This window comes from Anas acuta, chromosome 2, assembly GCF_963932015.1.
Source record: "Anas acuta chromosome 2, bAnaAcu1.1, whole genome shotgun sequence".
In the NCBI taxonomy this organism is placed as follows: Eukaryota; Metazoa; Chordata; class Aves; order Anseriformes; family Anatidae; genus Anas; species Anas acuta.
Window position 1 is genome coordinate 137,692,329 of NC_088980.1, and position 27,219 is coordinate 137,719,547.

The window sequence follows — 27,219 nt, forward strand, 5'->3', positions numbered from 1 at the left end:
TTGCGAATCTGTGGAGAAGGCAGCGGCAGCAGGCACACCGTAAGATCTAGTGTTAATTTACTTTCAGTAATTGGCCATCCTAGGTGACAATGCCATAATTTGTTTTGCGTGGAGATTTTATGCTAAGGGCAGTTAAGAAGTCACCATACATAGTGGCTTTCATAGACTTAACCCTGTGAGCAGAGTATGGATTCTGATGTAGTATAATGCTAGGTGTTTTGAAAAGTGCCAAATGATGTGAATCAAAGAAATGCAAAATATTACTCTGTAATCCAGAGCCTCAGAAGGTCCGTTCTGAGGTCTGCTGTGCACAGATGGTGGATTTATGGCTGTATGCACGGCAGTTCTTTGATTTGTATGATCCAATTTCACATTAATTCTGGATTACACAAAGGGCCCTCTTTATTTTATTTTGATAAAAAGCACTCCCATACTCTTATTGTCCCCAAGATCTACATTACCCATTATTCAGTAAGCTTAGTTTTATTTCTAGCAACAAAATGGTCTGAATAGGCGTAGACTTCTTTCAGTCGTTTTATAGCAGGTGATATGGCTGATTTCTTCATTCCTCAGCCTAAAACAAAGCAAATGTTTGTAATGTCCTATTAAAATGTGTGTAACATCCCATTAATAGGAGCTGGGGAACAGGGAACCTTAATGCTTTTTCCTGGCCATTCTATTTGCCTGAATTGTTAGATCTGCAGGTGATGTTCCCATGTTTGAATTGTGTGGTAATTATTTTTCTTGTGTTTTGTAAAATCAGTTTTAAAGCCATTTTAGTCATTTTCCAGATCTGACTTTGCTTAGTTGTTTAAATCGTAAATCTTGTGTCAAATTCCAGATGTGTTGATTTGTATACAAACTCTTTCCTATCTGTCTGGCCATTCACACTCCTTTTGTGGGGATAGCTGTCTTGAAGTAGGGAATGAACCATGCATCTTCCCAGCAGAAGGTTATGGTTGTGTAACTATTTATAATCTCATGCCTGCATGAAATGATATTATGTAGTTCAGGCAGATGTGAATTGATTAAGATGTGAATTGATTAATTGATTTCATTTCCCCCCCCAATACATCTTCATAGAATCCAAAATTCTTTCCAAAGTTTGAAAATGTTAGTTTTTACTTTACAATATATGTTTTTATGCATTCTATTACTGAAAGATAAGCTCTTCTCAGGGATGTTTTTCGTGAGATTCAACGTAAAAAATTGTGAAAATATTGCAAGAAAGTTTGTTTGCATGTTTTATGAGTCAAGTTATTATGTTTGCTTCTATCAGAGGATGAGCCGTATCAAAAAAGAGAGCTGGTTCTTGGTATCTGTGAAGATCATGATCTGCGAGATCATGATTTGGAGCAAGATAAAGCTGCCTGAACCCTCTTCAGAACTGCAAGGATATGAGATTAAGTCACAAAGAAACAAACAAAAAAATGAAAGGAAACAACAAATTGTGAGAGTGAGCAGCTGCAGAGTTGCACACCAGCAGTATCCATTTCCCCGGCCAACAGGCACCAATAAAATATATCCTTCTTCCCTCCTCTTCCCTTCTTTCAAAGATACACGCCTGTTTTGGGGGTGTGTTTTCTATCTTCCCTATTCTTTATTCTCAGAAAAAAGACAATTCTAGAGAAGTTTTCACTAACTATAGCAGCTTCAGGGGGTTCATTTTGTTCTGGGTGAGAACTGCAAACAAGATCGTTGAGGTTGCTTGGGTCTGGAGATGCAGGTTTTTCTGCATCTAATTTTTATGGAATAGATATGTGCATTTCCCACATACGGAGGTGTTTTTTCCAATGGCAGCAGAATGGAAATGGTCCACCGTGTCCTTCTGCTTCTGTTCTTGGAAGGAGTGCCAACGTGAGCCGGCAGCATAGGCTCTGTCTTTTGGGACTGCAACTGGGGATGTCAGGGTGTGAGCGGAAAGGAAAAAGAGACCAAAATAAAAGGGAGCAGGAGGAGAGAGAAAAAAGCAGGCATAAGCTAGCTGAAGAACAGCAAAGAGCAGCATGCATTAAATAACTGAAAATGTGTGTACATCTGTTTCATGTTGTATCTTTTACAAATGGCTTTTCATTAATTACTGAATTACGAACGGATGGTGCTGAGAACACCACTGACAGCAGGTTATTGCAAGTTAAAACACGATGCTGGCACATGAAAGATCCAGTCATATTTCTTTCCATCAGGCTGAAAACCGTCCACTTTCCAAGATTATCACTGTTTTTCTTGAGCAACCTACATACTTATGACACCACACTGTAGTGCAGCCTCTGATTTTGATTGTTTTATTTCCGAGTACCTGTGTTGAGAGCTCAGGTGTCTTAAGAAAAGCACGCAATCTTTGCTTGGTTTCCACAGCTCCAAGCGTATTTGAAAGCAAACTCAAGTGAAATAGAGACTTTTTTTTTAACCTATGTTTTTTCACCTGCTGAACTATTTAATGACTGTGAAAAAAATAAAAAACAAGTATAGAGACAATATTTAAACTAAGGGAGTTGGTATCCAAGAGTTAGAGTGAAAATGCTATGTGTAGATTTCCACATGTTCATATTTATCCATTAAGGACAACTGAGTTTTTAAACGTTTTAGAATTCTTTATATATGAATTAACTGACATGAATTTATTATTTTATGTGGTTTTGGGCATCACAGTGGGAAAAATACACAATTGTTGAGAAAGCAAAATGATAGGCTTTGCCTTCATGAGTAAACCTAATCATTTTGTGCAAGTATGTTGCAGGTGAGTTTGAAATTAAAACAATATTCCTTTCCATGGATGGGTACAGAGCTGTCACTGACTGACATGATGCAACACTTGGGCATTACAAATACCCCACAATGTTTTGAACATATTAATTAGAGACTGAAGTTTTGAGATCCACATTCCATATTTTTTTTTTTTTTGCATCCACATAAGGTTTTACCTTTTGTCGTTCTTCTCCTGTTCCAGTAATTTTCTCCACTTTGATAGCCAGCCCCTGGCGTGGTAAAGTGAAACCAATATCAATCTCAAAATTTCAGTCTCAGTTTCAGAGTCAGTTTCTTCTTGCCAGACCTCCTCTTTTATTCATTTCATACCTCTATGTACAGGTCCGGGGGCACGGTTCACCGTTTTATGGCTATTCCAGTTTACAGGTAGAAACCAAAGCTACTTTTATTGACTGTCTAAATCTGGAACAGCATAAAAAGGAAATTAATATCATCTCCGGGCAGAGGAAGCGATAGAAATTTATGGGAAGGGAGCCAGAGAAAATGCGGTGCTTAATTATTGAAAAGAAGTACCTTGAGTCCAAAAAAGTCAGAAATCCCTCAGTGTACTAGTTAATGAAGTAATTAGACACAACAAGGGATTAAGCTACACCTACTTAGGAGGACGAGTGAGGAGTTTGGTACCATCTCTAATGTCTGTGTGCAGAGGCTCTGTAAGAAGCTCCCGAGTGGTACTGATGCCAGTTCAAAGCCCAGCTACAGCAGGTGTGCTGAGCTCCTACCTCTTATTAGCAGGCTGCAGTGGGTTTTAGCATCGCCATGCTCCTCTGACTTCTGGAAAAGAGGAAGAGCTTTTCATATCTCGCCATTACCTTTCTGAGAAGCATAACCGTACAATTCTGCTTCTCTCCCAACCTTGGTTTTGTGGGTCTCCCACTCACATAAACCATGAATAGTTTCGGTGCTAATGCAACAGCCAGGGCACACGCAGCAGCTCTGTGACTGCAGCATGATTTTGAGACTTCAATTCCTTCTCTCTCTCTCTCCTTCCTCCTCTCTTTTTTTCCCTCCCCTCCTCTGCTTTTCTTTCCTGCAAAGTAACAGGACGACCAGCGAGTTGTCTGAAAACGTTTCTTATGTTGCTTTATTTAAAAAAATAAATGATTTTTTTTTTTTTAATTATTATTATTATTTTTAAGCTATCCTTCTTTCTGTAGCGGTAGAATCTGTACTGAGTAGCAAAAACCCTCATGGCCCTCTTAGCAATAGTAGATACAATTTGGTGTCCTTCTCTCAGAGAAAGCCAATCTGTTTGGGAAGAGAGTAAAGAAGAAAATGCCCTAACTGTTGCAGAACTAGCCTACTTTGATACACAATCCCAAACTGCTGCTTTTCTTTTCAAACATTATAGAGTGTTTTAATTAAACACATAATATTTGTTGTTGTTGTTTATATTTGTTGCATTTCAGTGCAACCAGCACTTACTATTTGATTTTCCTTCACTCGTAGAAGAATGAGCTTAGAGAAGTCTTGATAGTCACTGCTGATACTCGGTATCTTTGAAATGAAATTTGGCCTTCCACTGCAGTGTTACACTTCTGTGTGTCACAGCTACATCTTTAGCTGTGCTAAAAGACCATTCATAATCTAAATTTATAAACAGAGATCTCAGCTGTATCAGAGTATTGAACGCTTGTATTAAACACTAGCATCAGCTAACGTTTATGGAATGAAGTGCAGTTTGGGTTTTAGCTAAATTGACCCTGAAAGAAAGTAATACCAGAAAAAAAAAAATGAGGATAGTAGTATTTTTGCTTTTATTTTTAATTAACAAGGCCAGTACCTTTCTGGGTTGAACATATCTTCTCAAATCACTGTTTTGTTGACCTTGCAGAAACACGAATTTTAGGGCTCACCATGTGTACATAATCCTTAGTTGTGCTGTGCTTTTTCCTTTGGAGTCTAATTTCTCTTGCAGTGTAAATAACAGATTTTGTTTGAATTCCATATTTAAAAAATTGGTGTGTAAAGGTGAATAAGAGGCGTCTGCGGAGTGCAGCTGGGTGTATGGGCTAACATTTAATAATGGACTGTGCAAACTCCAGTTTGCAGTCTCTGGCAGCAAAGTGGTTCTGGAACCTACAGGAGGCGATTCAGTGAATGGTCTTTTGTGTTCCTGCGTTTCACCATGGCTATGTGGGCTGAAAATAAAAAATGAGAATGAATAAGTAGTACTGGCACTAATTCCTTGGCTCTTCCTTTGTGCCTCTGGAAGACACAAATAATAAAGCAATCAGTTCTGTAATGCAATGTACAAGATAAATGACAACAGAACGGCAAGATTAATAGTTCTAGTAAATGTAAACCTATTTTATTAAGTCATATTTGAGGAAAAAAATAAATGAAAAGTGAATGTAACATAATGTGACTGGGATGGCCATATTTTCATGATTAAATATTATGCTATTAAAAGGTACTGTTTTCTTTTGTGCCTCATCCTTGGCATAATTATTTTGCTTCTCTTTCTGCCCTTTGTTGAAGCCAAATCCGTGTTTGTCCCTTTGTCCACTCTGGAGTGTCTTTTTTGATATTATTTGCTAATTTTCTTTCTTTTGTGCACCATCATCTGATCTGAGTTCTTGACTAAACTCTGGCTGGACATTAGAAGTGTTTTCAAAGATATGCTCATGGTATTCCTTCACTTAAAGACAGACCTTTTCTTCTCTAGCCTGGTTGTCTTTCTTTCCCCTTGCTCTAGCTCACCTCTCTCTTGATTTCCAACAATGCTTCAACCATTCGTAAGTCTCCTTCCAGATTTGTAGTAATGTGAGTGCTTCTCTCCCAGGCTCTGACAAATCTTAATTTTGTGCCTTTGAGTGAGAACAGGTCCCTCTGTGTTGCCTACTAACCAGAAGGAACTATTCCCTTTTAAAGGAATAAACCAGCAACCTAGTGCAGTACGGTATCATTTCACGTTAAGATGAAAATACAAATTATACGAGGTCAGTAACCTTTAACTGTAAAGTGGAGTTACAAAATCCAAGGTAATATCTGGGTATGATACGCAGTGGGTTGTGTATGTGCAACTTAATGCTCGGACCTTGCTCTGACATCTCTGCACCGTGCAGCACTGTGCCCTGCAGCCATGCCCTGGCTTTTCGGAAAGCGGCAGCAGAACGTGCCCGATTCTGCAGCACTGGGCTCCTGGGAGACGGACTAGGGACCTCGGGAAGTGCATCGTGTTCAGAGAATAACAGCAGGTTTAAGTTGCTCCAGATAGTTCTCCCAATGTCTGGTTCAGTGTTTTCTCAGCTGATTCTACATGCCTGAATGGGTCCCCAGATGTAGTATATCTGCCAAATAAGTTTTTATTATGCAGTTTGCAGTAAGATAAAGCGTGAACTTTGTGCAGAAACCCATTTTCTTTGGCAGAAGGAAAACGGCAAGGCCAACAGTCCTCATGGTAATGTCTTGACAGAAAGCATTGCATTTTAGCTGCAGGTTGTTTTATTCTGTAATGACTTTCTGAAAATCTTTGGCTGAGCTTTAAATGATAGACTTCCATGATGCTCAGGAAAACAAACAAACAGAAAACTACCACTGTGGCAGAGGAGATTAAACTGGAAAGCATCTGATTTTCTGTGTAGTGGCAAATAAAGTCCAAAGCCTCAGAGGGTCATTGGATTCTAACGTACCAAATCAGTGCACAAAACCAATTTTTCTTCCAGAGGTAGATTAATTTTAATTAAACCTTGTTGACTGTGACATCAGGTCCTGGGCTGACAAAAATGGGCCTTCCTCAGTTGGATCTTTATGCTCCAGTTACAACTGTGAGGAATACTCCAAGCTAGAAGAGGAATCACAATTAATTTAACAATCTTACCTCTTGAATTTTAACAAGTCAACAACTCAACAGTTAGTTCATCCATTTCACCTCCTCATGATGCTGAGATAATTGGATTTTCTTTCTGAAATGGATGTGTAATGATTCATCTTCCTGTAACATTCCTTAGCAGGAAATAGGCTGAGAAAGATCTCTTGAAACAAAACCAATCTAACTTGAGTTTTAGACTTCCTAAAAACAATACCTATTTTGGGTGCTTCCCATGTCTTACAGCTCAAGTAAATATTATGGCTGGAGAATTATTTTCATTTAGAAAATATGTATGCAGAATGGAAGCAAGAAGTTGGATCTTTGAATAAAGGAAAGTTGAAACAAAAATAATTCAGTTATTACTCAGCAGGTTGGTTGCTTTGTTTTTTTTATTTGTTTGTTTGTTTGTTTTTGATGCAGAGATTCTTCCCTAAATGAGAACATCAATTGTAGATACTCAGAATCAGAGTGAGAATGAAGAGAGGAAGATATGTTAGTTAATGGGGAAAAGGAAAAGTGTTTGCTAGATGAGCCTCTAAAAACAAACTCTGGAGTTTTGGATATTAAGGCCAGTATTAGCAGTGTCTTTGTGTTTTCTCCTCCAAAAAGTTTTGGATACTTTGCTGTAGTGACTGACGCACTGGCATATATCAGGACCATTTGTTCTTCTTACTCCTCCTTCAAATACCTATGGATATTTGTGAGAGAAAAGCATATCCTGTATCATGTTTGTAGTTATTCACAGAAGCTGTTAGTTATTTTCAGAGTTAATCTTGGTGAAGCTGAGTAAACCAAGAGATTTCCCTCAAGACAAGCATTTTACATTTCATGCTTTTTGTGGCATAGGGGTTCTTCTCTTGGAAGCATTTGTTCCTCTATGAAAATTAAATTTATTTGGAAATCTATACCATGGTGATCACTAAGTATCCTGAAGTCTAACATTTATGAAAACAATCAATTACTAAATTAGTTTACACCCGTCCCCAAAGATTTTAACGCAATGGCCAGCACTGCCATTACTCCACTAACATGAAAGTCCAGCATTAAACTGAAGTCTCTCCAAATTAAAATATTTACACTATTTCTTAATGCTTATAAAATGCAGGCTGTATGACACTGTCAAAGGAAATGAATTCCAGAGGTGTGTCCTCATTAGGAAAATATTCTTCTGGTATTCCAGCCAGCTGAAGATAGGAGCAACATAAATAAAAAGGACAGCATAAATCCTACAATGACATGAAAGGAAGATAAATTAGTATCTTTCAACTGGTTCCCAAGATATGGAAGGCTCCAACTTTTAGCCAGTGCATTGAATTACAACAGAAATTAATGAGCAATCCAGTGTATACACATGTTCTCTGAGCTCCTGCTTCATAAAACAAAAAGGCTAATCTTTGTCGTTTGTAGAATGACCTATTTTCTAGTATGTGCATACTTGTTTCCATCACAGATCACCTGGACGCTTTGACACACAACACAAGTTTGGAGGCTTCTAAGGGTCCAAATCAGTCATCTGAAAGTAGAGGTACTGCAATAAATTCTGTAAGATACTGGCCAGGTGACTAAAGGGAATTTATAAAAATAATTAAACTCCAAATCACATGAAATGAGATACACACAACGTATATACGTTTCCACAACATGACCACACCATGGGCTTCAATGTAGTTGTTACTTTCTTTTCATCGTAAGGAGCTTTATGATCACCTTGGTCAGTCAAGTAAGTGCTTGTGTATAGATCTCATCCAAAGAGTATGGTCGCTTTTTATTTCACAAAGAAAATATTATTCCTGCTGGCTTTCCTTCTCTTTACCTGAGTGTGTATACTGAACTCGTTACTGTGCTATGTGCCTTTACCTTGTTGGGAATCATCAGTGTGCTGTTGTAGGATTTAATTTTTGCTGTCTGCTTTGTGCTAATCATGTCCTCTTGTAAATCACTCTGACTTAGAGTATAGGGGATATACATGGAAGTAGTAACTGTCTGTGAGCACTGTGGAAATCAGCTCTCACCTTGAATCAGTCATCCTGATACGAAGAGAAAAGAAAAAACGTCTGAAAACTCCTAGTGCACGCAGTTTGGCTTCTGTTTGTAATATTTTACATTACTAATCATGCATGATGCTTCTTAGCTGTATTTTAAATCACCTTTGTTTTTTCTGAGTGGTGAAAAATTCTGACTTCTTATGAACATGACGAACAGGTTTTTTTTTGGAGCAGATGAAGATATCAATGTATAGGCATTGTTTCAAAAATCAATCACATCTCTGTTCTAGGCCAGCACCTCTTTGCCTACTGAGACACATCTCATTGGTGAGCCATCCAGAACTGCAAATGAGGCATAAAGCAGGATTCATGTACTGTAATGAGGTGCAAAGAAATAGCAATTGATTGTGAGTCAGGTGAAGGTTAAATTGGTTGAAATACACTACTCCAAACCATGCATTCTGCAAGGTGCGGCATCTACTGCATATATTGCCTGCCATATGAATGCGTTTTGCATTTATTCCTCTGCTTATTCAACCAGAGTATCACGGCCTACTGTTCCCTGCCAGGTAAGGCAGCTACTCCTTTAGTCAAGGAAATGAAGTCTCAGCTAGACCTTTTCTAACTCTGATTACCTGATTCTTCCATCCTCATAATACTTGTTTAATACTTTTAAAATTTAAACATACTTGCCCAGAGAGAAGCTGTGGATGCCCCATCCCTGGAGGTGCTCAAGGCCAGGCTGGATGGGGCTTTGGGCAACCTGGGCTGGGGGGAGGTGTCCCTGCCCATGGCAGGGGGTTTGGATGCGCTTTAAAGTCCCTTCCAACCCAATCCATTCTGTGATTTTATGATTCTCTATTTTATACCATGCATTTGAATAAGCACAAATGCTAAAAGCTTAACATGTGTATCTATTTCAGTAAGCTGTCAGACACTGAATAAAGTGGGGAACTGATTATAGGTTCATTCTATGCGCCAGAATTTACAGGCATTTTCTATGGAGAAAAGCAGATGTATTTCTCCTATAGGAAGCCTTCCAGTCCTGCAGACAGGAAATAAAATTGGCAGTATGTATGAATTATTTTGGTACAAGCTAGAATCATTAAGGTTGAAAAAGTTGTTTCTACATTTATTAGAAGAATAGGTAGGTTTCTTTTTTGATTTGCCAAATGCAATTTCTGCCCCAGCAGAAAGATAGATAGAGTTAATTATTCCCTGAGTCAGAGCAATGAATTAAATAACATGCATCCCTACATTTCAGGGCATATATATATATATATATGGGAGATCTATGATCAATATGAGTTTTGCTGGAAAACTGGCAGATCTATGAAAAGCATGGATTATATACTGGGGCAGTGAGCTGGGTAGGAAAAAAGGAGAGTACGTGCACACCTGCATTTCTTTTCTGACATGGTGTCAGAACACAGCCAAGGCAGGAATTGATCAGATTCAGCAACAGAAATGCAGCCATAGAAATGTGGTAGGTTATATTCATACCTCCTGAATAAGGTACTTAGACAAGTATAAGAGCACTTTATTAAACCTATTTTGGGGGCACTCAAAGAATTTTTAGTAACATGAAGTTTTACATCCCCCTCTTCCTGTCAATTGATTATTTAGGAAGAAAAAGATGGCTGGGCTCCTAAACTAGGCACCTTAGGAATCTGTATATAAGTGGAATAAATCAGAGTGCTTAAGTGTCTGGGTGAATAAAATGAGACCCTGGGGCTTTGTTGTGGACCTGAGGTAGGCAACAACATACTTAAACCTTAGTTTTCAGGATTGTTTCTATGAACATGTCACATACTTTATAATATTAAGATACTGAAATACAAAGTAATATTGAAATTTCATCTTGTGACTTAAAAATATGAAATAGTATAGTGTTGAGTTTGAGGTTGTTGCTGGAAAGCAGGAGTAAAATCTATTTTACTTTGAATCAGTCTGATTATATGAAAATTTGAAATTAATGTGAAAACACTAGAATTCAAATACTAGAGCAGCATGATTCAAATGTCCATTCAAACCCATCCTGAAACTCAAATACTTATTTTTTGATATTATTTAATAAAAAATGTACATTACATGTTATGATCTGAATAATATTGGAATCTATATGCAATTGTATATTCTATTTATATATACACATAACTTTGGTGACTAATATGTGTAATATTAGTTCGTATTCACCTAGGGACAATTCGTGGTGAATTTGCTAGGATTCTGAGTATGGGATAAATAACTGTAGTAAGAAAAAGAAGAAGTAATAATTTATTTTTAAAAAATGCCTTATATCATAAACACCTACAACTTTTATTATTATGATTGATAGCTGTCATTCCTGAGTCCTACACCCCTTTGAGAAAGCTTTTTGATCGAACTCACTAGATTTCCAATAGAACTTTTTGAATTTATGCTGTTCAGGGTGTGAGGAAAACTGCTGACTGCAAACTCTTTCCCTCTGCCTTGTGTTTCCAATTGGCTTGAAAAGGTAAAATGCTCGAGAGCTTTCACTCTGGCATGAGGATTTTACCATTCACGAGTTGCATGTTTTGCTCTTTCTCCAGTGTAAATTGGAAATAACTTTATTTGACATTGTGGAGTTACAGCAATAGGCCTAGATAAGAGGAGAATGAGGCTTTTTATGCTGCTTTATTCCCTATTTCAGGATGTGCTCCAGCAATAGAAGCATTTTGTCACCATGGAAGTTGCATATATTGTGTGATCTTCAGAAGGGAGAGAAGGACAGAGATACGAGAAAAAAAATAATAAAAAAAATACATAATATATATATTAAATAATATATAATAATAAAATAATAAAAATATATAATAAATAACAAAATAATAAGTATGTATAATAAATAATAAAATAATAAAAATAACTTCAAAATAATTATAATGGAAAGCGTGCCTTAATCTGAGGCTATTGATTCATTTCAAGAAGTAGACCTATTGTGGCAGAGTCCATCATCACAAATAAAGAACTGATTTTGATGATCGTTTTCATATTTCCCTTGTCCAGTTTGTTTGTTTATTTCGCTCGTCTTGAAATGCGCAACTTGTGTGGTTTGTGCCAGTTCTGGATGTGTCCACACTGGGCCTAACAGCAGGATTTCCCAACCGAACATATGGCACATTTCCTAATATCTGCATAAGGAGCAAAATCAGGCTTCTCATTGTGTTAGCTGAGTTTCCAGAAATGTAGATTGTTTAACACTGAAACTGTTAGTAATGAACAACTCATTGAAACATTCAGGTTTCACAAATCCTCATTTTTTCCTTTCATAGATTTAGGTTTTAAGTAAGCCCCAGTTGGTCAAAGTAAGGTAAAATCACAGCTTCCTGTTTGCAAAGTGTATTCGTGCCAAACTGTAATAAATTTGTAGGTAAAATCTCATGTTTGACTCACCATCTTTTGGAAGGGTTTAAAGCCATACTGACTGGTGGATCATGACTAATTGTGTCTTTTACTTAGACCACCATGGGATGTAGGAAGGTGAAACAGAAATTCAACGTGTAAATTAGAGGAGTTGGCACTTTTCTGCTTAGGAAGTTTAAGGCTGATACAGACTTTCCTGTCAAGACTTGGCCTTTTGGTCTACACTCACCGACTTTATTGGGAATCTAGGTGTGTCCAGGTTAATTTTATCTTTAATTATAAAATAGACTTTTGCATGCTTTTTTCCCCCCGTGTGGTGATAACATTTAAAAATATCCAGATTCCTATAAAGGTACAAAAGGTAAACTAAGAGTTTATCTCAGTGTTTTTTCCTGAATGTAAGTAGATTCATCTTGGTGTCCTTGTAGTCATTCAGAGCATGGTGGCAAATGCTTAGGTTTGGTTTACTTTATACATGTTGAATTAGACAATAAGCACTGTTTGAAAAAGGGAGCTTTTGTATGTAGGACCTCTTCTTCTTTCTATATATGTATAGGAAGGTGAAAAGTGAGTGACAAGTGAAAAGGAGATCTCAAGTATAAGGAAGTTAAATATCAAATAGGTAAAAAATAATTGGTGCCTTTTCCAGAACTCTTACATGAGGCTTTTAATGTGGGAATGCTGGTGGAACAGGAAACAAACTGTGGTGAGTGCTGTGTGCATGGGATACATTTAGCAGGAAGTCCAGTGGAAACTGAGAAATGAAGGGGTTAAATATAACAGAGATAGAGGGTTCCACAAGCACCACAATCCAGATAGCTTATAAACGTATCCCACATATTTCTTTTGTGATATGGTAAAGGATAACAATAGCTTAAGCACCATTTCCTATCTTGTGACTCTTCTGTCAAACTTACCGTGGCAATTATGTAGCTATTCACTGTCCAATACCTACTGCCAAAGTGAGTGGGTGTTGGCTCAGCACTACCTGCCTTTTTCTCCATGAACACTGACTTCAGTCTTTTTCCTCCTCTGATGATAATGATTTTCACTCAGCTTGTTGGAATTTAACTATTTTACTATTTATGCCCCTTTTTCCAATTTGGCTGAAGTTACCCAGTGTCTTCATTTGTGGGAATAGATAGTAAGGTGAACAGCAAAAGCAGACAAACTACCCAGATTTCAAAGTCTCATATCCTTAGGTTTAAAACTTGTAGCTTAAACTAAAAGGAGAATACAGACTGCTGTTAAAAGGAGAAATGGGAGGAAGATGAAGAACTGTTTTTGGAAAGAAGGTCATTGAAAAGAATTACATGAATATTGATGGAATGCCTTGGAAATGAAAGTAAGGAAATAGGGAAATGCAGAAGGTACTGAGATAAAGATGCAGATGAGAAAAACCCCAAAGTTTTGATGGTTGGATATTCAGGTGAACACACACTTGTTTACATTACTGTACTTTGTTAGTGGATATTTTCTGTGGCAAGGTTTGATCTCTTAGTTGGAATTTCAGTATCTCCCATCTGAGATCTTTGACCTGACTAAAAGAGAATAAAATCAGTATCACTTTTCCATTCTCAATGAATGTTTAACTCAGTGAATTAAACAGTTCTTTCAATATTTAATTGTTTTATGGGAAACAGAACCGCCTCAGCAATGATAAATTCCCGTTGGATTAACCGAGAGGGGGTTCATATGGACTTTTGGGAAATACTTGAAGAAGGCGGAAGAGAAACTTGGGACTTAGTTTTCCATGTTCCCAGACACCATTCTAACCACCAGGCTTCCTGTATTAAAAACGAAGCTGCCTTGTGACTGACTGCTCAGATGCCAGCTCAAGGAGTGGATTCATTATTGCGATTCTTGAGCAGATGCTGATGCTTCCCTGCAGCCTGGATTTAGGTACTTCTGTATTTTGGGAATGGGGCCTTATTTGCTTTCCTCTCTTTGCTGTTTCTGATCTTGGATACTCAGAATACTGGCTTCTGTGACTTCCGTGCTCATGCGTTTAAGTTTACGGTTGTAGATTTTGCCATAGTACTTGCAAAACTTCTCATGTGAAGCTGAACCTTTGCATATTGATGTGCTGAAATACAAATGAATGTGTATTTTACCCCAGAAGAAAGTCCGGTTACATTTCATTTGCAGTAGCTAAGTCAAATGTTCATCATATTAACGAATTAAATTTAAGTTAGTCCTATAAAATCATGCCCCATCTTGGAATACCAGTTTGCTAATTTGACCAAAAATGAGCAGTTTTATAAACAGTTAAAACTAGCCAATGTTTGAGGTCACTCTTGTTATCTTACCTGTCTGAAAAGTGTTGTTCAGGTATTTTTTCCAGTCATAATAAGAATATGTAAAACAATCCAAAACTTTTTACCTTAAGTTTTTAGATAAATGTTTGTTAAGGGCAGATAGGAGCGTAATGCAATTGATGTGTTACAGGGATTTACATATTGTTACTTATCCAATTTTATTACTGTCTAGATGAAAAAAAATAGAGGTTTGACTTTCTGTAAAATAAAAAACCTACTCCAGCTCCCAAACTCCAAGTGGCTGAGCTCCACTGTTTTATTTGATTCAGTCAAACTACTTTCATGCAATATCCAGTAAATAAGAATGGAGTTTAATCCAAATTGTATTTAATAGTATCTTTTATCACCGAATGATCTTAAATTCCTTATGAGTTTTAATGAGGTTGAACATCTTCACCTTTTGAAGCTACAACTTCCCATGAAATGATGTTCTGTGTGGCTATGATATAGAGGTGATGCCTGTAAGTAGTGTTTGAGATAACATATTTCTACACATTGTGAACTTGCTTTGTATAATAGATTTACCTTATGAGCTTTCTGAATTCTGGGGTCAAGAGGCAGTTTAATCTTATATTTGAAATATAAATGTATATAAGTTGAAAAATATCCATGCACACCTGAGACCTTTTCTTACAAACAAAAAGACCTTTTCTTGAGACACTTTTCTTATAAACTATAGCTGTAGGGTGTTTATTTATATTCATCTTGGCTAGAGAAGTAGTATCTGTGTGGATCTCAGTGGGGCCTGGCTTAGTGGATACAACAATCCTTTCCCAGGCTTGCCTTCTTGTTTTGAAATGGGCCATTTCAGTCATGTCAAAATAGTCACTTACAGTATCTGGTACTTGATATTCCTATTCCGTGTAATATCTTTAAAGCATTTCATCCTCCTGGCTATGAAATCCGTTGTAAAAGTTGTATAGAAATGACTTTTATTACTATTTAACAGTAATTAGCAGGAATGTGTATCTATGTGTGCAGGTATAAACACAAAATATTATAATAATCAAAATCAGAGTTTAGTTAAGTCAAGCCCTCAAATGTTAGGAAATGGCAGAATTGCAAATGCTTAGGTTTAGTTTACCTTATCCATGTTGAAGTACAGAATAAGCACTGTCTGAAAAAGGGAGCTTTTGTATATAGGACCTCTTCTTCTTTCAATATATATATTGGAAGGTGACAAGTGAAAAGGAGACTTCAAGAATAAGGAAGTTAAATATCAAATTGGTAAAAAATAATTGGTGCCTTTTCCAGAACTCTTACATGAGGCTTTTAATGTGGGAATGCTGAATATATTCTTTCTTAAACCGAGACCAAATCACTCTGCCCTTCACCACAGGAAACTTTTCTAATAGAAAAAATGCTGAAACATTTAAAAATCACTACCAGGCTTGCAGTAAGTCAACTAGTACCTGTACTGTTTTGTTCTCCAACAGTATGAGTGTGCAGGAAATAAATTGTTCTTGTGGTTCTGCAGACTTCTTTTGATTGTCAGCTCTGTTCTGGCTCTGCAAGGATGTGTGCTTCAGTGGGCACAACCCACTCTGCTCGTTCTCCTTTATTCTGTCCCCTCCGACCTCCTCTTGTTATGCTTCTTGCTTCCTTCATTCTTTTCAGCCCAAACAATTACGTTTTAGTAAAAGTGTAAGTAAGGAAGGAGAAGGTTTAGGAAGAAGCCTACCTTACAGAGTGGTTATAATAATACAGGCCACCTAGTAAATATGGGGAGGAATTGTCTCTTTGCCATAGGGATCTCTGTGAGAGCAAAGAAATGTCAGGAAAGAAAGAAATTCTGTTTATTTTTCTGTCCCATATTTATTTTTTGAAATAAAAAATTAGTACTTTTCCAGTCAACAGTAACTTAAATCTTAATTAAAAATTTTAGATGTCCAAAAATGTGTATTTGCTCAAGACCCCAACATCATTATAAATGAGTTTTCTTCTAATTGCATCTATGGAGTATATGCCTTTAAAAAGTCTCTCTTTACTTTTGTCTTTTTCTCATTAAACAATATACTTATGTAAGTAAGTACAATATACTGATATAAGTATATTGTTTACGAGCTATCGATTCCTTACTTCAGAAGAAAATTAAAAAATGAGAAATTTAAAATATGTATCCTATTTCTCAGTAGGTTTAGAACAATTTTGCAAAAGAAGAATGCATCTCATAACTTCCATATCTGAAAAATCACTGAAATACTTAAATATCTGAAAATGAAGGCGTAGGTGAAAGTCAAATATTCAGACCTTGCTTGCAACTACAAGAACATTTTGGCTTTGATAACCATCCATAAGTCGCACACTAAAATGTTGATCTAATTGAAATATATGGTAGGATACTGGTCTTGTAGCTACTCCGTGGTCAGCATTGTCTCCGTGTAGTTATATGAGTGCGTATGAGGCTAATAATTACTTGAATAACTGGAATCATTTGTAACAACATGATTCTGTTTCTTGCAGCAGTAATTTCCATATACTGTCTTTCAGAAGGAATTAAGTGAAGGCAAAATTTCCTATATTACAAACATGAATTGGCAAGTAATGTGCACAAGGTGGTTACCTAGTGTAAAGTTTTCATTTGTTATTGCAAGGTAGCCATAAATACTCATTAGTTCCTACTCCAGGAACTCCAGTTCCCAGCTTTGCCATACTTGTAGCCTAGTATTTTTAACCACAAAATGTAATACAGTTGTTAAATACAAATGTTTCCATAATGCACAGTATGCTATAGGAATAAATGTAGTAGATATTAAAAATTATGTGGATTTAAAAAAAAAATAAAAATTAAGTAGATGTTAAAAACTCTTTTGTGTAATACTTTGTAGGTTTTCATGTGAAAACAGGAATATTTGGGAATAACTTTATTACTTGATATTTTCTCTGTTCCTCTTTTGACAAGTTTAACTTAGGTGTGGGTTGGAAGTCTCCAAGGTCCCTTTTAGAGAGGCCTGTAGTTGAATTTGTTCACGTTTCTTTTTTTTCCTTAAAAATTTGAGTTGTAGCTGCCATCCTTCTGGCCAAAGAAGCATGGATGGGTACTCCATTCAGAGCACATCAAAACAACACTTTAATTAGCTGGAAGGTTGCTTATTCCCCATATCTTCTGGGATTAAAATCGCTTTCAGTGGAAGAGCTTTAATAATGGCCCTCATTTTATGTTGGTTTATTTAGAGATTTTGTAATTAGTGCTAAGATGTTAAAAGCTGCGCATAGTAAATAAGATATTCTAAGGCAAATCTTTTTAATTGTTGTTTTTCAATTTGATGATAGAATATACTCTGTCATGTTATGTAACGTTACCCTCTAATCTGGCACAAGTATTGAAAGAAAAAAGGAAAATATGCTCTGAGCCAGGAGTACTTGGTTTCTGTAGGTTCAGTAGTATTCACCATGCATATTCTGCTGCAGGATTTTGCTGTGGGCCTCAGTTAAAAATCTGCTTCTGCTTCTTGCTCTTTGACTTCTCCTGTACGTGCACCGGCTCCTAAGACAGGGGGGTTGCCTGGAAGTAGGCAGGTACGGAGCACCCAGAGATGCCACTGACTGTGCTCAGTTCTGGCATGGTTGATGCTGTGCAATGAACTTTTAAAAGGTGCTAAGGGCTTCTCATTTTGCAATGTTTTAATATATATAAAATGCAACAACTCCTTTTGGTAGTTTTTCAAGTTTTCGGTGATAAATCATTGCCTTGATGCTGCATGTGCAGTACCTAGCAGAGCAGTTGCATATAAGATGCATACTGTGTGCTTCAGCCATGAATTGGTCCTACATTTAAATGTTTGCAATGAAAAACCTCTTATCTCATGTGAGGTACAGTATAGCCTTCCCGATGAGACACAAGGTCTGTCGTTACAGCCTCAGCTACATATTATTTATTATGTGAAAATATTTTTCGAGTGGTCTGTCTGTCCTGTACAGCTGCCTTTACATTTAAAAAAAAAAAAAAATCGACTTACATACACGGCCACTGGTGTTAGTCATTTTTACAGGGGAGGGAAGGAGGAGGGGAAGATGCAGAAATCCTCCTCCTCTTAGACAGTAGTAACAGTGTGAGGATGCCTTGTCCTCATTTTTATTACTTCTGAGATTTTATTGCTGGCAGCCAGATGTGCTGAAACTCCTGACGACAGCATCTATTCACTGCGTGTTTTTAATAGGCTTAGAGAAATATGAGTAGAGTACATGAAAGCAGCTCAGCTTCACACTTCAGCTGGGAATGCCCAAAAAGCTTTCTGCTGTTTAGAATTCTTGCTACAGTCAGGAGAAAGCCGCACGGGTACTAAATCTTCTACGACTGAATTAGAAGAATAATGAGTGTACAATTAACTATCAGCCCCTGCTCATTTAGGCACAGTTTTTACAGAGACCAGGAGAAATATGGAACTTGATTGGCATGTTTGCATTTGATGGTGTGTGCAAAATAGATGACTTTTAAGACAGGTGGTGAAGAAAAATAGAAGGGAAGGAAAGAGAAAATGCAATTTGAGACACTGCGCCAGGTCTGCAATTCTGTTTTATCTCATTTTCATGGGGTTTTCTCATCCCCTCCAAATATTTTACAAAATGATCTTTTTGGACAGACGCTGAACAATACTAGGTAAGTAGAAATGAAAGATGTTTCCCTTACCATTTCTGTGCTTGTGCTGATAGCAATCTGTTTGCATGTTTTGCAGTGCGATACCTTTCTAATTGCACTCTTAAATATTAACATTTTTATGGTGGCAGTGACTCTCTTCTGTTGGTGCTTTTATGTTTTATGTAAGGATTTGAATGAGAAGTCAGTTTGCAGAAATAAAACCAGCACAGATAGAATAAAATATTTAAGATGGATATGTATCTTCCAAATACATTAGCTGCCATTAGGAGCTCGCATTATTAGCTCTAATCCTTAAAGCATATTAAATAATCATAAACAAATTTGCCTGGGAAAATGATTTCTGTGTGGATGTGGCAGTGAAAGGATTAAATGCTCAGCGCTGTGCCTGTTTAACCATATATAATTTGTTGGGAGATGTAAATTAGGAGCCCTGCATACCATTTGCAACACAGGCAGACAGCAGTTCCTTATTTTTAGAAGACTTTGATGCTGTGTGCGATGCTTGTCACTAATGGCTTTAACTAGCCAAATTACAGCTGGTCAGGGGATGCTTTGCAGTAGGTCGGTCAGCTCTGTAGGCTACCCTTTAGCTGTTGTTTTGTGGAAATTCAAAGCGATGGGGAGAAGTTGTTGTTTATTTGTGGGAGATGGTTATTAAATTGGCTGCTCAGTTTTATTTCTGAGAGGAAACTGAATTCGTAGCAACTCATTTTTGTTGCATTCAGTGAAGATAATGCTGTAATACCGGTGTTGAGAACTTTTTCATACTGCTTTTAAATATTAACAGAAAAAAATGATTAAGAAATGTATCTAAAAGCCTGTGAGTGCAGATCGGGGAGAAGAGGAAGCCTGTAGTTTTTTGTAAAGATAGTGCACTGATGGAAACATTCTGGAAAAAGCGTGGAAGTAATATTGCAGAGACTGTACCCAGCATTTTAATCTTCCTCTCCTTATCTGTGGGAGAAATCCCTTTTAAATGAGGTATCCTTGCTTCAATACAATGATATCTGTATTTAGTACTTCAGAAAACTGTCATTTCCCAGAGCATTGTTCTAAGGATTCTCTCCCTTACTCCTGATGTTTCTTTTATCAATATTTTAATATTTATTTAATGTTAGTGCTTTCAAGTTCTCGTACCTTGGCTGTGAATTTCTATTTAGGCATGCAGAATGGGGGAGGCAGCTTTGGTAATCACATTCAGTTTAGTGAATTAAGATTCTTTTAGATATAGCTGAAATCTGTAGTCAGTGGGATTTTCCTTACCTCCCTTTAGTGTGCTGTGAAATCTTTGAAGCTCAACAAAATGGAGCAATAATTCATGTATTATCAGCTGTGATTGTAAAGCAGTGCATATTTCCAAGTGCACAGTTTCAGGCCTGCAGCAACCAACAAAGCCCTTAGCAACTGTTCCAGACATCTACAAACCGATTCCTGGTTCTCTGTATCTGTTTTTGCAGATCAAAGTGCCTGCTTTTTGCAGATCAAGGTGCATGCTTCTTCTTAATTTTGTGCAGACACGTCTGCGTACTGCTTTTAGGTGTGTATTTTGTTGTAAGTCTCATGCAAAAGCTGCAAATGATAGCAGTTTCCAATCAAAAGGCATCAGAGGAATATTTGATTGCATTTGTTGTGCCTGAGATTTAGAATTACATTTATTCTAGAAGACCGGCAAAGAAGAAAGGATTACTGGAAACCCAGCCTCTCACCCGGTACGGGCTGTCAGGTTTAGGATGAGAATATTTCTACATTTATAAGGAGCTGTTTAATGTTTTTCTGGGTACCAGTGCAAAGCATTGTGCAATTTTTTAACAAAATGCAGCAGTAACCACGGTAGACAAGTCATGCCTTCTGTGTTATTTAAACTTTTTTATTAGTTGGAAGTTATTTGAACTTACGGGGTAAAGAGATTCTTTCTAAATTCAGAATAAGTATTTTAAATTCAGTCATGATAAAAGGGCTTTGAAGAAGTCACATATTGAATAGTTACTAAAAGTCTTGCCTACATTTATTTTGGAGGGTACTCCTTTTTATTGTCTTACTCATTAAAAATTACATTTTAATTTTTCTAATTACATCAATGTAGTATGTATTTTAGGTAGATTTTTCACTGAGTTTTGCATTATGAAGGTACCATACTTGCTAAAACCTGATTGTTTGAGCATCAGAACTGTAGCAAGGAAAACAAAAATACCTACAGCATGTACAAGATTGTGCTTTACCAACGTATAATGTGGTCTGTCTCTTTGGGCTTTGAAGTTAAATATTTATTCAGATTATGAAGCCTCTTTTGTGCTTTTTCAGTTTTATTTTCCATCTGTTTTTATATCTAAAAAGTAAAAGTTGGAGTCCAGAACGGTAACAGCTGACATTAAGCACAAAATGATTAACTGCTGGTATACAAAGCAATAATGGGAAGAAAACAGGTTTACACATACTAACAGCATAGCAGGTAATAAAATATTAAGAAAAGTCATAGGGGAATAGGTAGTCTGCATATGACTGTAACTGAAAATGCATTCCTATTAATTTTCACATGATCTATATTCTTAAGAGTTCTCCTGAAGTTTAGATGTGCTGTGATTTTGGCTTTGGAAAGCCAGTTATCGTGGCCTCGGTGTTCTGGTATTATACCAAATATTAGCAGGAATATATATATTAAGCTGCTTTTTTGTCATTTTACAAAGAAACCTTACATGAGTTGGCTTTTTATTGCATGTTCTTTGTGTTACAGTAGCTGGTGTGAGAGGACCCAAATGACGCTGAACTCCTCATGAGTTAGATTGATTTTACCATCGAAATGGCTTTAGTTAGCCTCTGCTAACAGCTTCAGCTGGAGGAATATTGCAGTTTGGTTTTCAGTAAGATGCTGTTGTGGGTGTAAAAGGGCGAGCTTTACGGGCTCTTCCTCCTGGTCCTGCACGTCTCCTGTCCCACATTACCAGCTCTGGCCAGCTGAAGCAGTACGTGCTAGGAGTTCACTTCAAAATCGTTTCACCTACCTTGTGAGTTCAATGCTATTTCCCCTGCAATAGGTTGCTTTCTGCTGGAAAATTATTAGAATTACCTCATGTTAGGAAATCAGTAGAATTGTTTTGTATTCTTGGCATTTGGCAAACAGCAAGCTTGGGGAATAAAGTCTTCATGGGGAATAAAATCTTCAGGGAAAGAAAGGGTGGGGAAAGAAATCAGGAGACTTTTCTCTTGATTCTGAAAGCGTACCTAGTGCTTACATTACATCCAAATTGCTCAGCAGCATCTAAAGGAGCTCCAGATTTTTGAACTCTTAATTTCTTTCTGATGATGTTAGCTGTCATTCACATGAGTAAAGACAATGAGATAAAGTTTTTGAATGTCTTTAAAAGCCTTTAATTATCAGATATGTTGGATATTCTGATCGTCATTCTTCGTTTAGAGTTCAGAGTACAAATACTGTGCTGTCAGATGCTTTATTTGTAGCAGCACGCTTTGAGAAGTCACAGTTGCTTTGGGCAATATTCAGATTAACACATCACTGCATTATGGCGAGTATCTTTTGTGACTAAAATTGATACAAATGGCACGGAGGAGTATCAGTCCAATTTTACCATTGCAGTATGTATTAGCAGGGCTTTTCTGAGAATGGAAAGCAGGGGATTTACCTAAATCTAGTTTGTCCCACAACATGTTAATATTTTTTTGTCACAGCCATGTGAAGGTGAATTTGTTGTATAGGTTGGCCACACAGGGGCATAAGATAACTTATATATTCTGCCCCAAGTACCAGTACCAAGGTTGTTCTCACCACAAATTCTATGTACAGCAGAGGCTTGGGAATGGTCCATGCTTTGAAATTAGACACACCTATTTTGAAAAAGTAGACTATATTTTATTTCATTAAATTTAAACTCATTATTTTCAGACACTTTCTTAAGTGTTTATGCTTTTTGAACTCCTTGGTAAGCATCTTTTAAATAAGTATGCTGATTTTCAAAAGGTTACTAAAATAACTAATATATTACCCTATTTATGAAACCTTACTTACACAGAAAATAAGATTCTAACAGAAAACTCTTATTTATTTTCATTATTTAATTTTCTGTTTTCTTTCCTGAGGATACCTATGAGCTATTTACTGATGCTCCATTTTATAGTTAAGCCATCACATGATGTCAAGAATTACTGGCACAGACATTTGTTATTCATCATGGTGCAATTAATGATTACTTTGACATTGAAGGAAAAAGATCATTTTCTATTCCCTGTTGGGAAATGATTTTGTGGAGATATTTCTGCAGAACAGATTTTTTAATTTTCCTGACTGTATAGGTTCAACAAAGCATGGGGTTTGCAATAATTTTAAGGGTATGTTGCATTTACACATATTTCTAGTCCAAGAGTCAAGGATAAAAACACAGCGATGACATTCGAACTGAGTCTATTGTCCATTTTCTGACATATGGTACTGAGTAATAACTGCAACTGCCTCCCTCCCATTCAGAACGGAGCTTGCCCATAACTACCTTTAACTATGTTGTTTGTTGGGATGTTCACTTCCCTACTAGATATATATAAACCCATCTTAAACCATTTCCTGAATTTTTCAGCTGATGTGCTTCATCAGTTGAAAAGCCATGTGATGCTAGAAAGAAATCCAGAACATTTATCTGTATTCCTTTTCTTTATATATTTTTTTTCCTTGACGAGTCAAAGGCATAGCAAAGCTATTTTTCCCCGGTTCCTAACAGTGTGTTACATCAAACATAATCTAATGCCACCCTACTTCTCTGCATTACTTCAGAGAGGTTAGCCATGTCATATGATCAACAATCGTTTTTCACCTAAAATTGGAGTCGTGAACCATATTGAGGTGAATGCCTATGCATATATTTTAACTTCTATAAACACAAGGGGAAGACTGGCTGGATTAAGAGGTTGTATATAAGACATAGACAACAGGTTGTATATAAAAGACAGAAAGAAACTGTTACTACTTTCTTTCCTGGTATTCCATGAAAAGCAGCTGTCAGAATAAGGAGAACCTTTTAAATTCCTCTTTTTCCTGTAACCCGTTTAAAAATTCCAAGCTTTTGGATTACAAAAAAGCCCACTACCACAGCAACCCAATGAAGTAGAGCAGACAGCAGGGGTGAGGGAGTTCAGTGGTGAAATTAGTGACCACATTTGGACTTTTTTGTACCTTTGCCATGCGTCCTCACAGAGCACTCCATGTGCTCTTTGAGCTGTGAACAAGTATATTGAACACCATCCATCCTTTGGCCCTTAATTTTCTACTTTGGGAGAAAGTGGGGCAAGCAGCACGAGTATATTAGTTTCCTCCTTCTCATCTTTCTATTTCCCATGCAAGAAGAAACTGAACATGCCCTGAAGCTATTTCTTTTTGGGAAGAAGTTCTGTATTGCATCCTGTCTTGGCAGCTGTTAATTTTTTTGGGACTTGTTTTTTAAATCCTTTTTTTCTGGGGAAAAAAATCAGTCAGAGAGAGAAAAGTAAGAGAGAGATTTCCTTAGAGAACCATCTCCCTTCCTATCTCTTCCAGCTCTGGAGAGAGCTACCTTCTGTTACTTCCACCTCAGTTGCTGCAGATTTAATAAAGTGACATATGCTTCCTCTGTGCATCTCACAGGGCTGGCGCTATTTGCAGCCGTAACAGGTTTCTCTCTATTCTCTTTGTGCATCAGCTACTGTTACATGAGGATGCTAAGAATATCCTACCTGGCACGTGGTTGCAACTTCCCACCAGGAAGAAAAAAAGAGGAGGGGTCAAATGTGGACAATTGACCACAATCCAGTTAGTATGTGACATTTTTGAATTTAAATCACCCTAAATTTGGAACCAATTACATATGTCTTAAAACTTACGTATATTTAACCAGGATGAGAGCAGTAGAAATCTAAGCTATATTTGATGAGAACATATGAGAAGAATCCCTCTCCATTCTTGAATAACTCAGATAATTCCTGTAATTCCTAACACCATCCTCATGAGGTGTGGGTATTATCTTCTTCTTCCAGAAGAAGAAATGGTAGATGCCATGATATTAAAAAATGACTGGTGATTTTGTCTGCACGACTTGAAACATTTTAAAGAGATCTGTTTAAAGAGCCCAGTAGTTTATGAAAAGTGCATGTTCCGACAGACATCTAGAAATCAAAATTTCTAGCCATGGACCTTTATGGGATACTAGACGCATTTGGTGGTGGATTGAGCTGTGGTGACTGCCACTAATGGTATGATCTTACCCTTCCTTGGGTGTTGTAGAAGTGCCTGGGGTGGTTTGTGAGTCTGTGCCACGATGCCTTAGGTTCCTTTGGTGTTCTGGTATGAGCCAAAGGCAACGTGCCAGACCATACACTCAGATGCATATTCATAAATATTTCCATTCTCCCACCTGTTCGGTCAAAAACCTCTGGTAAGAGCCTAAGTCAGGCCTCCATTGCTCAGTACCAGGTATGTCAGAAGAACAATCATTGAGGCCCTCACCTTTTATTTTCACTCCTTTCTTTATTGTTTTAGCTTTTTTCCTTTCAGGCCAGCCAGTGAGTTAAATCACCCGCACATTCATGGCCTAACGGGCCTACCCATGGCAACATTCATTTACCCTGTTGGGAACAGTACTTATAATGAATTATGGAAACGTGGTGCTTCAAAAAGCAAACTTCTGATTCCAACTAAGATATATCCATGTGCTCCTCAGTAGAGGCCCTTTGCCAGCTGTTCTGTGGCCTCTGCTGGCTCCTGGCAGTGGTGAGGAGGAGGTAGGCCCCTTCTCTGGTGTGGGCCCTCCTCCTGGACTGCTTCTTGAAATGTTTTTTTCTGTTTTTGATCTTGGCACAGTGTGGTTCTGGGTAGGAAGAGAATTAGAAGGGTGACCAATCTTATTTAAACCTCTTGAATACGGTCTCAACTGAGAGATGGATAGAATAACACAATAAATGTGGAAACTTGGGATATGTGGTCTAGATAAACGAGGATGGAAGAGAGCAGTATTGCAGCTCTTCCTGCCTTCCCACTGAGGCAGGGCTAACCTTCCAGCTGCTAACTATGGACAGAGCAGCCCTTTAGATCCTCCAGGAGTACACACTTGCAGTGAAGAGGTAGAACGAAGGTTTATTTAGAGAAAATACCAGGTTTCGAAACAGTTCCAAAAAGATTGGTAGCTGGGCTTCAGGTGGTTCATAATGTTCTGATAAAAGGGATAATAAAAAAATAGTATTGGTCCTTGCATAAACTGTGAAATCTGAGGTGAGTATGGGAGTTAGCAGTATCGTTTTAACCCTACCCTTAGATAGGAGGCTTGAAGCAGAAGTTGGAAATATTTCAAGTCCTTGGCTTCACTTCAGCTTGTGCTTTGCAACAGGGAGGCAAAACTCTTTTCCCTTAACCCTGACAAAAAATAACTGCGAGAATCAGAAATGACATAAAAATTTTGCATATTGGAGAATTTTGTCCCAAATTTGTCTAAGTATGGCATGGATTACAGATTTAGTTGTTGAAATATAAACTTGTATTGGTTTTAGAACAAGAATTGGGTTGGATTTATCTTACTGAAGTCAGTGAATTTGCATACTGTCTTTATTTATAAGGCTGAAATAGATCTCGATTAATACACCCTATCCTACTTGCAACTTTTGACATATCTGTCTGATGAAGATACACTTCCGAGTCTTATCTTCTGGTATTCAAGATAATTTTTTATCATGAAACTTAATATTTTTAAGAACTTAGTTTGTAGTTCATGCCTTTTAGATTGTAACAGCCATTAATGTTATAATCTGAACAATAACCTTTTATTGTTAAAAGGTGCACAAGACTAAGCTGACAGGCAAGGAAATGCAATTTCCTTGTTAACTGCTTCATAATATTTATCTTTCTAAATCTTTAAAGTATGAAGTTGCTAAGAAATACTCTAAACCAAAGTTTAGTATGTGGTTCAGCTATTATGCACCAAAGAGGGGGCCTCTTAGCGTGTATTATGCATGTGTATTTGTAAGTGACAAATATTGCATTATTAAATAAATGACAAGTGAGAAAACTTGATACAAATTTGAATGTTTTTTTTCTCTGTAATGCATTCAAAATACTACTTTTGAAGTGTTGATTATAACACTATTAAAAGATGGCCCCAGATTTTCAAGATGAAATACACTCCAATTATTGATTCCTTATCTCAGTTCTGCAAAATTTATTTGCAAGTATAGATATGCAAACGTAATAAAAAAATAGCTTCAAAAAAACTGGCTGAAACCACAAGCATAAAATCTCCTCTCCCAACCTACCCTCTCCTCTTCTATATACCAATGTTTCTCTTTGCATTCCTTGATTTTCCTAGCATTATTTTTTATGTT

General features: G+C 37.1%; 1 protein-coding gene across 50 annotated transcripts in view; it reads left to right on the forward strand.

Annotated features, from left to right (window-relative positions):
* The window catches only part of RIMS2 (regulating synaptic membrane exocytosis 2), a 447,566-nt gene that overhangs the window by 118,702 nt on the left and 301,645 nt on the right, over positions 1-27,219 (forward strand). For 3 of the 50 annotated variants that reach the window (XM_068672470.1, XM_068672464.1, XM_068672465.1), the window contains exon 1: positions 18,311-18,873. The exons of 45 other annotated variants lie outside the window; for them this stretch is intronic. In XM_068672470.1, coding sequence (XP_068528571.1) covers positions 18,752-18,873 — 122 coding nt within the window. In that variant the 5' untranslated portion in view covers positions 18,311-18,751. Of the gene's footprint in view, positions 1-18,309; positions 18,874-27,219 lie in introns of those variants that run through there. 2 more of the 50 variants (XM_068672462.1, XM_068672463.1) reach the window with 1 other exon arrangement.